This window comes from Struthio camelus, chromosome 7 (genome assembly GCF_040807025.1).
Source record: "Struthio camelus isolate bStrCam1 chromosome 7, bStrCam1.hap1, whole genome shotgun sequence".
Lineage (NCBI taxonomy): Eukaryota > Metazoa > Chordata > Aves > Struthioniformes > Struthionidae > Struthio > Struthio camelus.
In genome coordinates this window covers 23,772,665-23,784,471 of record NC_090948.1, presented here as the reverse complement: position 1 = coordinate 23,784,471, position 11,807 = coordinate 23,772,665, and the positions used below count along the sequence as shown (strand labels likewise).

At 50.1% G+C, this 11,807-nt stretch overlaps 1 protein-coding gene across 1 annotated transcript; it reads left to right on the top strand.

Annotated features, from left to right (window-relative positions):
* On the top strand, positions 1 to 4,995 carry LOC104141809 (very long chain fatty acid elongase 6-like). Its single transcript, XM_068951168.1, has 3 exons — positions 1 to 98; positions 3,341 to 3,490; positions 4,572 to 4,995. The coding sequence occupies exons 1-3, from the start codon at positions 1 to 3 to the stop codon at positions 4,993 to 4,995; spliced, it is 672 nt and encodes a 223-aa protein (XP_068807269.1).
* The last annotated feature ends 6,812 nt before the right edge of the window (positions 4,996 to 11,807 follow it).

The following is an 11,807-nucleotide window of genomic DNA, read 5'->3' as shown; positions in this document are numbered from 1 at the left end:
ATGGAGCTGGGCTTCGACCTGTCGGCGTTGCTGCCGCCGCTGCTGCTGCAGCACGACTTCGACGAGCGGGAGGCGATCCGCTGGATGCAGGACTCCTGGTGAGCGCCGCCCGCCCCGTCGCGGCGGGCTCCCTGCCGAGCGCCCTGGCCTGGGCGGCCCGGGGCCAGCGGAGCCGCCGGGGGTGCCGCGGCTCCGGGACCGGCCCGTCGGGGCCCTGCCCCTCTGGTGACGCCGCGCGGGAAAGCCCGCAGAGCGGGGCGGGCCGGGGACTCGGAGCCGCGGCGGCGGGGTGGCGGCGTCGCCTGTGGGTACGGCCGCTAGCGGCAGCGGGGGCAGCAGGGGTGGGGAATAGGACGCAGTATACGGCCCTTGACATCTAGCTTTTCTGGTGCAAGTCAAAAACGTCTTTTATTTAAGAATAAGGGTGAGGAAGGTGCACATCCATTAGCAGGTGTGCGAACGTGGCAGGACGTTAGGCGTGCTGTCCTTTCCTAGGCATGGTGCAGCCAGCATGCACGGCGTTCAGCTGCCGCTCCTTCAGCCAGTCTTGCAGGAGAAACTGGAGTGCAGGAAAGAAACAAGGTAACAGGGAAAGGCATGGGCAGTGCAGCGAGAGCGCAGGTTCTGATCTGCACTGGAAGTTGAGCTATTGTTTAAAAATAAAATATATTTGTTAGCTTAGGCTCCTATGTTAATTTTCATTCTGGCTCCCCCAAAACGTACAGCAATTTGGTGCTGCTGAGAAGCAACTGGCCTGAAGAGCAGAGCTTGTTCTGCAAGAATAGCCCCAGTCACTTGATTTCATAAAGTGTTATTCAATCTGCAATTGTTCCTGCTATTTCAAATGAGATGAGAGAGCAGCCTCCTGTTCCCATATGGAGCTTTTGTTTAAGCTGTATCTTCAGATGTTTCCTTGGAGAATTTCATGCTTTACCCCTTCAAGCACATATAGCCATACAGAAACTAGCTGAATAATAAATAAATATGCAAGGCTTTCAAGCTGTCTTGTTCTAAAACTTTCTCTACATTTTGAAATTGATGGGGCGGATCTCATTTGGTTTTTTGTGGCTACCCAGAGGGTTCTCAGTTTTGGTTTTTTTTTTTTGCCCTCGTAATTACATCTTTAATACAGATACCTACCACTTCAGTCTTTCCCTTTCACTGTAGGAGAAACCCAAACAAGCCGCCTTCCTTCAGCTTATTACTTGTTTGATGTATTTTCTTCATAGCCTGGCTACGTTACACTCTTGATTTGCTCCTGGTTTTCCTGTTTTTGGAGCGAAATGTTGACTTTTTTACTTATGTTAAGTAAAAATATTTGCAAGGAGAAGAGGGCTTTACAGTTAGTCAAGATATTCTCAGTGTAGCTATCACATTGATTTTTAAAAAATATATTGATTACTGTCTTTCTTCCAGCAGTGCAGTTTTGCATTCTTGAGTGCAGAACTCCTTTGGTTCTTGAGCAACAGCAGGAAAGAAGAAATTCTCCCCTTTCTTGGCCTTCGCTTCAGCTGGAGGAAGGCTATCTACTTTTTTTCACCCCTTTTCCACATAACGCTTCTGATTATGTTAGGCTGAAAAGCGCCTAAGTGGGTGGAAACTTATGAAGAGACTAGACCCCTTCCCTAGTTGACATAGCCTCCTACCCTGGGCTTAAGGGATGAGAAGTGAAGTTCAGTTGCAGGAGGGGCAATCATAATGGGACACAGGGAGCACAAGGAGTAGGTTTGTCAGTGGAATAGTTCAGGATCTGCAGCCTTAAGAGCTTATATGGTGTGAAGGGGGGAGAATTGGTTGAGTTATTCTGCAGGCATATCCTTACCCCTCTGTGTGGGGGTTCGTGGAGCCACTCAAGCAATGAAGCAGCCTTGGGGAGAGTACACTTGCTCTCTGAAGTGCCCTTACTGAGTGATCTGCCTGCCCTGTCAGACTCTTTCTTCAGCTGCTGTGTCCAGCAGGCCTGCTCTGCATGCATCTTCCCCCAGGCCCTGCCTTGTCTGTAGCCTGTGAGCAGGCTCTACTCAAAAGCAGGAGAAATGGAAGGAGGTAAAGGTGGGGAGTGCGGTGCCCAGTCTGCCAGCAGTGTAAGTACTTGCTTGTTTTGGAACTAGCTCAGGTGGGAGATCAGAATAATAAAGGAGCCAACACTTATGTGAGCTGACAAGTTCTCACACCGCTGCCTCTGAGCCAGTAGACCTTTTTAGCCAGCATACATCCCTCTGTGAGGACAGCTAGACTACTTGAAGAGCCATCTTAGGTACCTGCATAGCACTCCCAAGGCTCTAAGATTTGAGGTATCCAATGCAGCTGTGCCAGTGACCCCATCCCTTCCTCATCCTATTACAATGACACTTCCTTCCAGGGAAAGCCATGTCAAGCAAATGAGAAATTCTCTACACTACTGTGTGGTGAAAGCAAGAAGCTGGGCCACATTGCCAGCCATGCCCTCCAGTGAGGGGAGCTGGAGACCTCTCAGAGCTAATCCTCTCTGAAGCTTGTCTATTCTTGAAACCTTTAACTTCTCCCACTCAGTTCTGCCAGTGTAGTCTGTACTCTCCTAGACCTGCATCTCTGCAATTTTATAGGGCTTAACGCACTCAACTTGGCTGGGCCTAGCCTATTGAACAATTCAGATGATTTATCACTTTAATATCTTTGCCAATATCTATACCATCTGCAAAGCTTCTGGTCTGATTTTATATTTACTTTCATCTGTTTCATGAATAGGTTGATTAGTCTTGGATTATGCAAGGGATTGGTTGTAGCCCCAGCTGAAACCTCTCCTTTCCATTATGTACCATCTTCATCTGTGGACTGTGCCCACTGCCTGTGGAGGTCAGCACGGGCAGGAGCAGGAGATGCTGACTTCCCCCTGCTTCAAGGAGGTGCTTCCTGGGTCCCCAGTATTGCTGCAGACTCCTTGGTGTGCAGCACTGGTGGCAGAGAACAGCCTCTAGGCTAGGGCCAGCCAGAAGCATTGGGCTGCAGGGGATGTATGGAGCTTGTGCAGCTGAAAGGGTTTGCTTGGCTCCCTGCCCCTTACAAATAAAGGAGGCAGTATTCTCTGCTCCATGCCATGGAAATATGCATGTTTAAAATCCTGGCCAAGCGATCTTGCCCAGCAAACTGGGGGGCTGAAACATGTGCTTCCCAAGAGGAAGAGATGACAACCAGTTTAAGACAGAGGAGCAGTGGAAGGCAGTAGTTTGTTTGTATGTTCCTGAGACTGCCCTGCGCATCAAGATAATATTCATGAGTGAGGAGCTGTCAGATGGTACTGTGGGGCTCTGGGCATTGTGGGCTGCTTGCAGCTTTCAGCTCTGTCCTGGTTTTCTTGTAGTGCCATTGGGACGCATCGGTCCTGGAAGTACGTGGTCTCTGTTCTCTCTACAAAGGGATTTAGGCAACTGGTGTGTGATCGAACCATCTACTTTCACCCCATCACCAAGCTCTGGGGCTATTTATTTGTGCTGAGCAAAGTCCTGGAACTGGATGAGTCTCAAACTTCTCCTTATTCAATGTATTCACAATTCCTTTCCTCTTCCAAGCAGTCTTTTTACAGGTATCTGTCTAAATGTTACCCCAAGAATGGGACTGTTTAGCCTAGCCTGTGCTGCTCATTTTCTTTCTCCCTGCTGCTCAAACCAGATAGCATGTTCTCTCTCTGTGGGGCCACAGCCTGATGTTACTGCTCTGGTTTGATTCCCCTAGCCTAGCGCCTGGAACAGGCAATTCTGCAGTGAGCAGATTGTGGTGAGGTGGCTACAGGCAGGCAGGGGAGGCTGGTGAGGAACAGAACAGCTCACTAAGACTTTCTTAACGTTGAACCTGCAAGAATTTTCATTCCTGGAGTAGAAACTTGCTGGAAATTTTGTGGCAATGTTTTTGGTGGGAAGTGTCAATTTCGTTAGAAGCAAAAGTGCTTGCAGCAATGCATAGGGTTTGAATGCGTCAGTGGAAAGTTTCTTCCCTGCAAACCACTCCAACATAGTCTGAGGTCTAGTGTGCTCAGAGCAGGCACCATCCCGGAGTCAAGGCTGGTTGCCTTGAAACAGAGCAGGGATTTATGAGTTCAGTAACCAAGTTGTTGGCTCTTACAGGTTGTCATTTGAAGTCACTCCTGATGAAGTTGTTCTGCTCTGTTACATACAGACTAGGCAGCCTAGGAGGGTCATGTTTAAACTAGAAAATGTGAGAATTGATATGAACACGTCTTCCACTCCCAGCTGAGTCCTTGAACAACCTATAAATGCAAAACAGGAAAAATATCCATGAGCAGAATTGCTTCTTTCTACCCAGTTTTCCACATGAAAAAGTACTGTAGAGCTGGTCGGAAGTGCTGTGTGAGCAAAGCTAAATAAGCAATGCTGGGGCATGGGGCACTCATACCACAGATGCACCATTAGATGAGTGCCTACAAGGGCTTTATCGATATAGACAAATCTAACATGACCCTAGCTTCTGATGAGAAGCCAAATAATGGCTTTAGCATTCCAGCTCAGTCATTCTGCCTTGACTGAAAACTTATGACTGCTGTGCTTTTACCTGACTAACAATGCATCTCTTTCTCAAGGTGACACTGTGTTCATTGTTCTCCAGAAACAGAGGCTCATCTTTCTCCACTGGTACCACCATGCTGTTACACTGATCTACAGCTGGTTTGCCTATAAGCAGATAGTACCAGGCTGCAGCTTGCTCATTACCATGAACTTCACTGTCCATACTTTCATGTACTCCTACTACGCCATGCGAGCAGCAGGCTTTTGGGTACCCCGCTACATCGCTATAGCAATCACCTTTTCACAGATCCTGCAGATGCTGGTAGCTGTGATAGTGAACATCTTACTCTTCTTCTGGATGGAGAAAGAAATCTCCCATGCTGTCTGGTCAGGTGTTTTCTTTTCATTTGTGATGTACCTCAGTTACTTGGTGCTCTTCTGCAACTTCTTCTCCAAGACTTACCTGACCAGTGCCAAGAAATCAAAGGGGGAATAAAACTAGGGAGGCAGGAGGTGGCTGGGGTGATGGGAAGGGGATGGAAAGAGGAAATTTTTCATTCCTGTCTGGAGCTTGATGCCTGATGGGACTGGTGTGGTGAGGCTTAGGAGGAAGTCACTCTCTGGATGAATACCGTCAGATGAACTTGTGCATTGGCCTTTGGTGAGTATGCCTTGGAACGGGTGACTCACCAGAGTGAGGTGCAGGTTGTCACAGGCTGACAGTGTGAAGAAAGGGGAGAAAGTAGAGGGCTGGAGATCTCAGAACCGATTCTGCTTTTTCCGTGTTATTTTCCTTTTCCATGCACCAGTCAGGTTTGCAGTGTGCATTGCATTCCTGAGTGCTTGGATCCTGCATGCCACAAGTTTATTCTTGGGAAAAGGTAGGGGAATTCCTCCCAAAAAAGCACTAAATGCTCTGTGGTCCCCCATCCTGGGAGGACCTTGCTCCTGTGTGTGCCCACAGGGCTTGGGGTGAGATAAGGTGTCAGTAGGAACAGCACTGAATTGGAAAATCCCTGCTCTCTTTTAAAGATGTGATGAGCAGCCAGCCTGCTCGCCCCGGTCTGGTTTGGGCTGTGTTGCGGTGCCGCCATGGCTCCCTCGCCTCTGCTGCTTCACAGTCTGGGCAAGGGTACTGCGAAACGTGGGCAGGGGAGCCTAAAGTCGAGGCCACCTCTCCTTGCTGACCAAGGGCTGTCCCAGCTGGCACTTGCCTATGCTGCACAGGTAGCAGAAGGCTGGCAGGACACACTGGGAGGAGGCTCGCATCCCAGAGCCCTGCAAGGGGCTCAGCAGGGTCCTTCCCAAGTGCCACAAGCTCAGCTGAGCTCACCGAGAGGGCCCTGGGTGAGGAGCTGAGTGGTGGTGGCCCCAGCAGGCAAATCCCAGCTTCTGGCTGCAAGAGCACAAAACTTTCAGCTGAGAAAGCAACATTACAAATGTGGACTGTATGAAAGCAATGCCTTGAGCTCGTGCCTTACTTGGCCTAAGGTAAATGCTAAACCTGTTGACACCAGTTTAAATGTTACCTCCTGCACTGCTGATGCAACTAGGAGCTTCAGGGTAATGGGCTTATCCAGAAAAGAGTGCCAGAGCTCTGTCCTGAGTCTCTCTCTGTCTTTCTCTCCCTCTCTGGCTGCTGCCTGACCTTTGCTCACTTCCAGTGCAGGGCTCTGTGGCACAGTGAACTGTGTTCAAAATTAAATACATTCTAATGGTTGTTACCTTGAGTCTGTCATTTATATGGTATTAAACAATGTATTTAACTTGACTACCTGCTGCCTCAAACTTCAGGGGTTGACTAGAGTCCAGGTGTGGTTTACCTGCAGATCACCTGCAGCCTTGCCTACAGTTGCAGCTGGGGGTGGAGGCAGAAGGGCTGGGGCCTGTGCAACAGCTTGGCTGCAGAGCGAGCTGCTCGGCAGTGAAATACAAGGGTGCCAGAACCAGGCCAAAAACTATTCTCAGTATGCATTTGAGAACTGCCACTGTGTGACGTACAAAAATGATTAATAAATGTGGTCATGCATGGGTGGTTTTCCTTATTCACTGCCTTTTTCATACCTGACCTTCGCTCTGAATTGGCAAAGAAGCATTGCTTTCTCCATTTCAATCCTGCGTCTTCCTGAGGGTTAGTAACAGCAAGGCGTCCAGGAACTCCGTCCTGCCGTGCTTCCCCCTTCTGCAATCGTTGACAGCTCTTCTGCATTACTACATGGCCTGAGACCCTTTACTCTTCTCTAGAGAAGTGAAAATGAGAGGTAGATAATAATAAATTAAGCTTTTGTTTGACCATCTGAACTGAACATGTGGTCACTTGAAGGTGCTCTGTGCTATGCAAAGCCAAGGCGAGCCTCAGACTACTTTCCCCACCCTATGATTTGGGTTGTAGCTCCTAGGCCCTCCTTGTGGCTGCCTGCCTTTCCATGCAAGCTGCTAGGGCAGTAAGTGTCTTGCACGGGGCAAAAACCACCCCACCATAAGAGGAGCTTGTTGAGCACGAGGGTTTTGCAGGGATGCTCTCTTCCACCTCTGAGAGACATCACTGCTTTCCCAACAGCCGTGTCCCTCCTCCCTGAAGGAGGTACCATGTTTCCAGCACTGCCCACAGGCTCTTCTTATCCCGATCTGCCCTATGCCCTCCCTAGGGAATGCATACAGTGAGCCCAGCTTCAGTTCTTTTGCCCTGCCGTTCTCTGTGGCTAAACAAGAAATAACAATAAATTGCCCTGATCTAGGTTTTGGAAGACTCTGATTTCTCATATGTTTTATATTGCTGCTTCTAAGTCTGCTTCTGCTCCTTCGCGAGGTGCCTGAAGTAATGAACGGCTGGTATGAGGAAATGGGCAATGCTTGCTGTAGGGAGCTAATAACAGTGTCCTTTCCCAAGTCAACGTTATTTCCTTGAAGCTTTGTGGAAACAACTCCTCCTGGTAGTCTATGAAGAAGAAATAAAGTCTCTCTTTTACATTATGGTTGAGCTGAAATAGCCAACAATCCTGTTATGGAGGAGGTGTATCCTGAACTCTTAACTATTTTGTTTTTTTTTTCCTTTGAGGGCACAGACAGAAATTACTCGCACCTTTTTTGCAGTAGTCACTGCTCAAGCAGGTCAGGTGACCTTCTCTCTGGGGAAGCAGATGGGAGAGCAGCTGAGGGCATCTTTCAGGCCCCCCATGCAGCTGGAGCAGCAGAGCTTGCGGGAGGCAGGAGGAATGGAGGGGAGGAGATCTGGCACAGGCAGCGCAGAGGACATGCTGTTGAGAGAAAGACTACAAGGGCATGAAGAAATGGAGCCCTAGGCTGCAAAAGGTGGGTCTGAGAGACTGCAGAGCCAGGGAGAGGCCGGGGGTGCCCGAGGGCAGAAGGACTTGCCAAGAGGCTCTTCCCAGCCACTGCCAGGGAGGAGAGCACCGTCCCTGCCCTCCCAGCCGGCTGGTGCCGGGACGGGGTTGGTACAGCCCCTGGCAAAGATGTGGGGACTGCAGTTCACCCCTCAAGCTTTAGGATGTATCTTTGGAACGAAGTCTTGTTTTTGCCCTGTTCCTGGGTATTTGAGGGTTATTTGAATGTCAATCTCCTTTTGCCCTTTGATGATTTCTAGGGATTTGGTGTGTGTGTGTGGGGGGGGGGTTATTCCACCTTTTGGTGGGTGCAGGCTCCAGGCAGGGGACGACATCTCCCTGGGCCACCTCAGGGCCCATGGATTTGGTCTCTGGTGCGTTTGGGGAGCTGTCCCAGGTGAAGGCTGACTTCTGGGGCTGCAGGGACAGCCCAAAGTTGTCCTGGGTGGAAGCAACCGCTAGGTGACACCATGTCACCTGGTTTTACAGGTAGTCTTTGTGGGCCCTGCCCAGAGCTCCCAGCCCCTGCTCCCAGCTTGGGGTGGGGGGGCCAGGGTGCTCCCCATTGCCATCCCTCCCTCCTGGCCTTTTCCACCCCTTACCCCATGACTGGCGTTCAACGCAGCCTCCCACCACTCTGCCTGGCCCCGCGTGCACCAGCACTGGGGCACTCCATTTCCCAAGGGTCTCCTCCCAAAAATGGCCACCTTCCCACAGCGTACCATGCCCCACAGCAGAGAGGGAGTGCCCACAAGGAGACTGAGGCCGTCCTGCAGGACCAGGACTGACTGATACATCTCCACTGCTGTGGACAGGGCTCTGCCTTCAGTGCTGCCCTGTTTCTTCACATCCTTGCCTCCTCTGTGCTGTTGTGGCTCCTGCAGGCCTCCCTCCCACAGTGCACAGGCTCCCTCCCCAGCCGTCTGTTTGTGCTTGAAGCCTGGCCCTGGCTTGCTGGCACCAGAGGCTGAAGACCTCCGTTTGCAGTAGGCTCATCAACATGTCTACCACCGAGCTGGAGGAGAAATGGGACCTGAAGGGCTCCAGTGGGATGTAAGAGCACTCTTTCCCAGTGCTCTGTGGGCCCCAGCGGGCTGCTCGGACAAGGTATGGGGCTGGAGATGGGACTGCTGCTGCAATGGCCCAGAGATGAGGAGAGGCTTAGCAGCATGGAGGCAGCCACGACCCACGCCTGGACTACACTGGTAGAAGGAAACCTCAAGGCAGGGATTAGAAAGCTTGCCCTCACAGCTGTTGGTGGCAATGTGCTACTGCTGAACCCATATAGCTGGAAAAACTTATAGCTGCAAAAAATTCTCTGCAACTTTTAACATTCTTGGGTGCCAGTGCAGAAATCTGGGCTTTGGCAGTGATATCAGGACGCTGTGTGGCCTCGGGACAGTTGAACTCTGTCTGGGACTCTTCAGATGTGCCTGGGCCAAGCTGCTCCTAAGGATAATGTGGACTATCTTGCCCTCAGTGTGTGGGTTGGACTAATTAGCCCCATCTCCTTGGGGGCTATGTAGTCACTTGGGTGCTAGTCAAACTGGAGGTGATAAGGGAACATGCCCCCACCCCAGCCTTTTCCCATGCCTGACTGCAACTACAGGTGCTAAAGGAAGCCGTGAAGAGAAAAATTAGATCCATCTCTTACAGGTATTTACCCAAGCCCAGTTTCAAATATCCCCAGCAGCAGCCAGGAAGTTCACAGCCAGTTTTCATTTTGAGGCTATCAGGAGACACCATGGTAAAAATTGGCATGCACCAAGCAAGAGATGTCAGGAAACAGTTCTCTGCTATGTTAACAGCAAGAGGCTAACCAAGGACAAAGTTGTGCTGCTTTTCAACAGAGAGAAAACAGAGATGGCAGCCACAGAGAAGACCTGACTGTTTAGTGTATTTTACACTAGCCTTCAGGAAAAGACAGCTGTGAGGAAATGGGTAGCACAAGCCATGCCAGTGACGAGAGGAACAAGTCCAGCCTTGAATAGGGAAAGCACAAGCAAGGGAGTATTCAGATAAACAGGAATTTTTCAGACCATCTGGCTCTGATGAACTTCACCCAAAGCAATCTCACAAACGTTTGCTGTTATACTGGAGAACTGCTGGGGGACAGTGATGCACAGAAAGACCGGAAAATGCAAGCTTTGTACCCACCTTTAAAATAGGGAACAGGAGCAAGAGCCAGGAACTGCTGGCAATTAAATCCCTCCCTTCCCCCCTCCCAAGATGCTGGAACAACTAATCGCTCTATTTGTAAGCAGTGAAGATGAGCAGGAGCCATATGGACTTGTCAGGAGCATAATCTGATCAAAGCAATCTCATTTTCTTCTGTGACAGGGTAAGAGCCATGGTGAAGATGAGCAGTGGCTGCCATTTAACTGAATTTTAATAAGGTTTCTGACATTGTCTCATGTGCTAAGCTCTTAAGCAAGCTTGAAAAATATGACGTAGATGGGATGTAGGGTAAGTTCAGAATTATTGAATAGTTATGCCCACAGAGTTATCTGTGGTTCACTGTTGAAAAGGAAGAGGTATGCTAAGTGAAGTTCATGGACATCTGTTGTGGCTCTAGTTTTGTTCAGCGTTGCCGTTAATGACCTGGATGATGGAGCAGAATGTATACTTGCTAAATCTGCAGATTGGGAAGTATCTCGTGATAAAGTTACTGGCCTAGCAGGTCTTTAGAATAAGCAGGACTCTGCTGAACCCCCCTGCTTGGGTTGCAGTATCAAGGAGGTGCTGCACTGGGGGATCTGTAGGACTGCTGCTGTGTTTGTGCTGCACCAGAGCTTAATGCATGATCATATCCTGCGCCCCTAGGAAGGCAGCCAAGCACAGGAGGCCTGGTGGTACTGGCTCAGCTGCATCAGGAAGGCAGGTGGCTTTTGGGAATGAGGGGACATCTTCCAGGCTCTCTGCTGGCAACCTGCTTACTTCGTTATTTACTGTTGTCCATCTCTGGTGTTTGCAGATTTTACCGGTTTTCCCAGGTTGTGTCAGTTATTGGGTGCCATTGTGCAAAATACTCTCAGCTCAGAGTTGGTGTGTGCTTTGCTCTCCAGTTTGGATGATACATAGTGTGATACCTCCTGCCTCCAGCAGGAACAGAGACAGACCCCACCATTTTCTCTGTACAGGACTGGGAAGGAGAAGTTTGAAACCACAAGCTGGCCTGTAGTCACTGGCTATGTACACTTGCATGCGCCAGTTGCCTGTTGTAGGTACCAAGTGAGTTTGTTCTGCTCAGAGACCAGATTGGATTGGCCTAAAGGTAATTTCAATGACTGCATGGAAAACCTCAGGCTGAAAAATCAGTAACTAAATGAAGTCTTGACTTTTCCCCACTGACTGCAACAGGAGATGATGAGAGCTGCATGCTGGAGTTGGCTTCTTGCTCTGTATATCTGGGCACATCTTTTGTGACTGAATCCTGCAAGACCCAGCAACAGCCAGGCTGTCTGACCCATCCCAGCAGCATGCCTCCCCTAACTCCCTTCTCCACCTGGTCCTGGGCTTCCCTTTTACATCCCTGTCCCTACCAACCTTGTCTTCTCTGTGGGGATCTCACAAGCATCACAGCAACACAGCAACTATTTGCTCAAGGGCAGGTATTACAGCAGGCTAAAAGAGAAGGAGGATCTCATGTTGTTTTCAGCTTTGATTGGGGAGAAGAGAAGCAACACTTTCCGTCCTGAGCAATATCACCCACATGAAAGGGAAGGGGGGGGGAGGTTCATCCCTTTGATTCTTTTTCCTGGCAAAGCTGCGTCTTTGCATTGTGGCTTTACCGTGCTCCTACCTGCCCTGAGATGAGTGTGGGCATGGGGGGGGTGGGGGCAGGGTGACTGGGAAAGGTGATTGGGAAGAAGAGGCTCCTTCATGGAGAAGGAGGAGAGGGAGAGGGAGAGGGAGAGGGAGAGGGAGAGGGAGAGGGAGAGGGAGAGGGAGAGGGAGAGGGAGA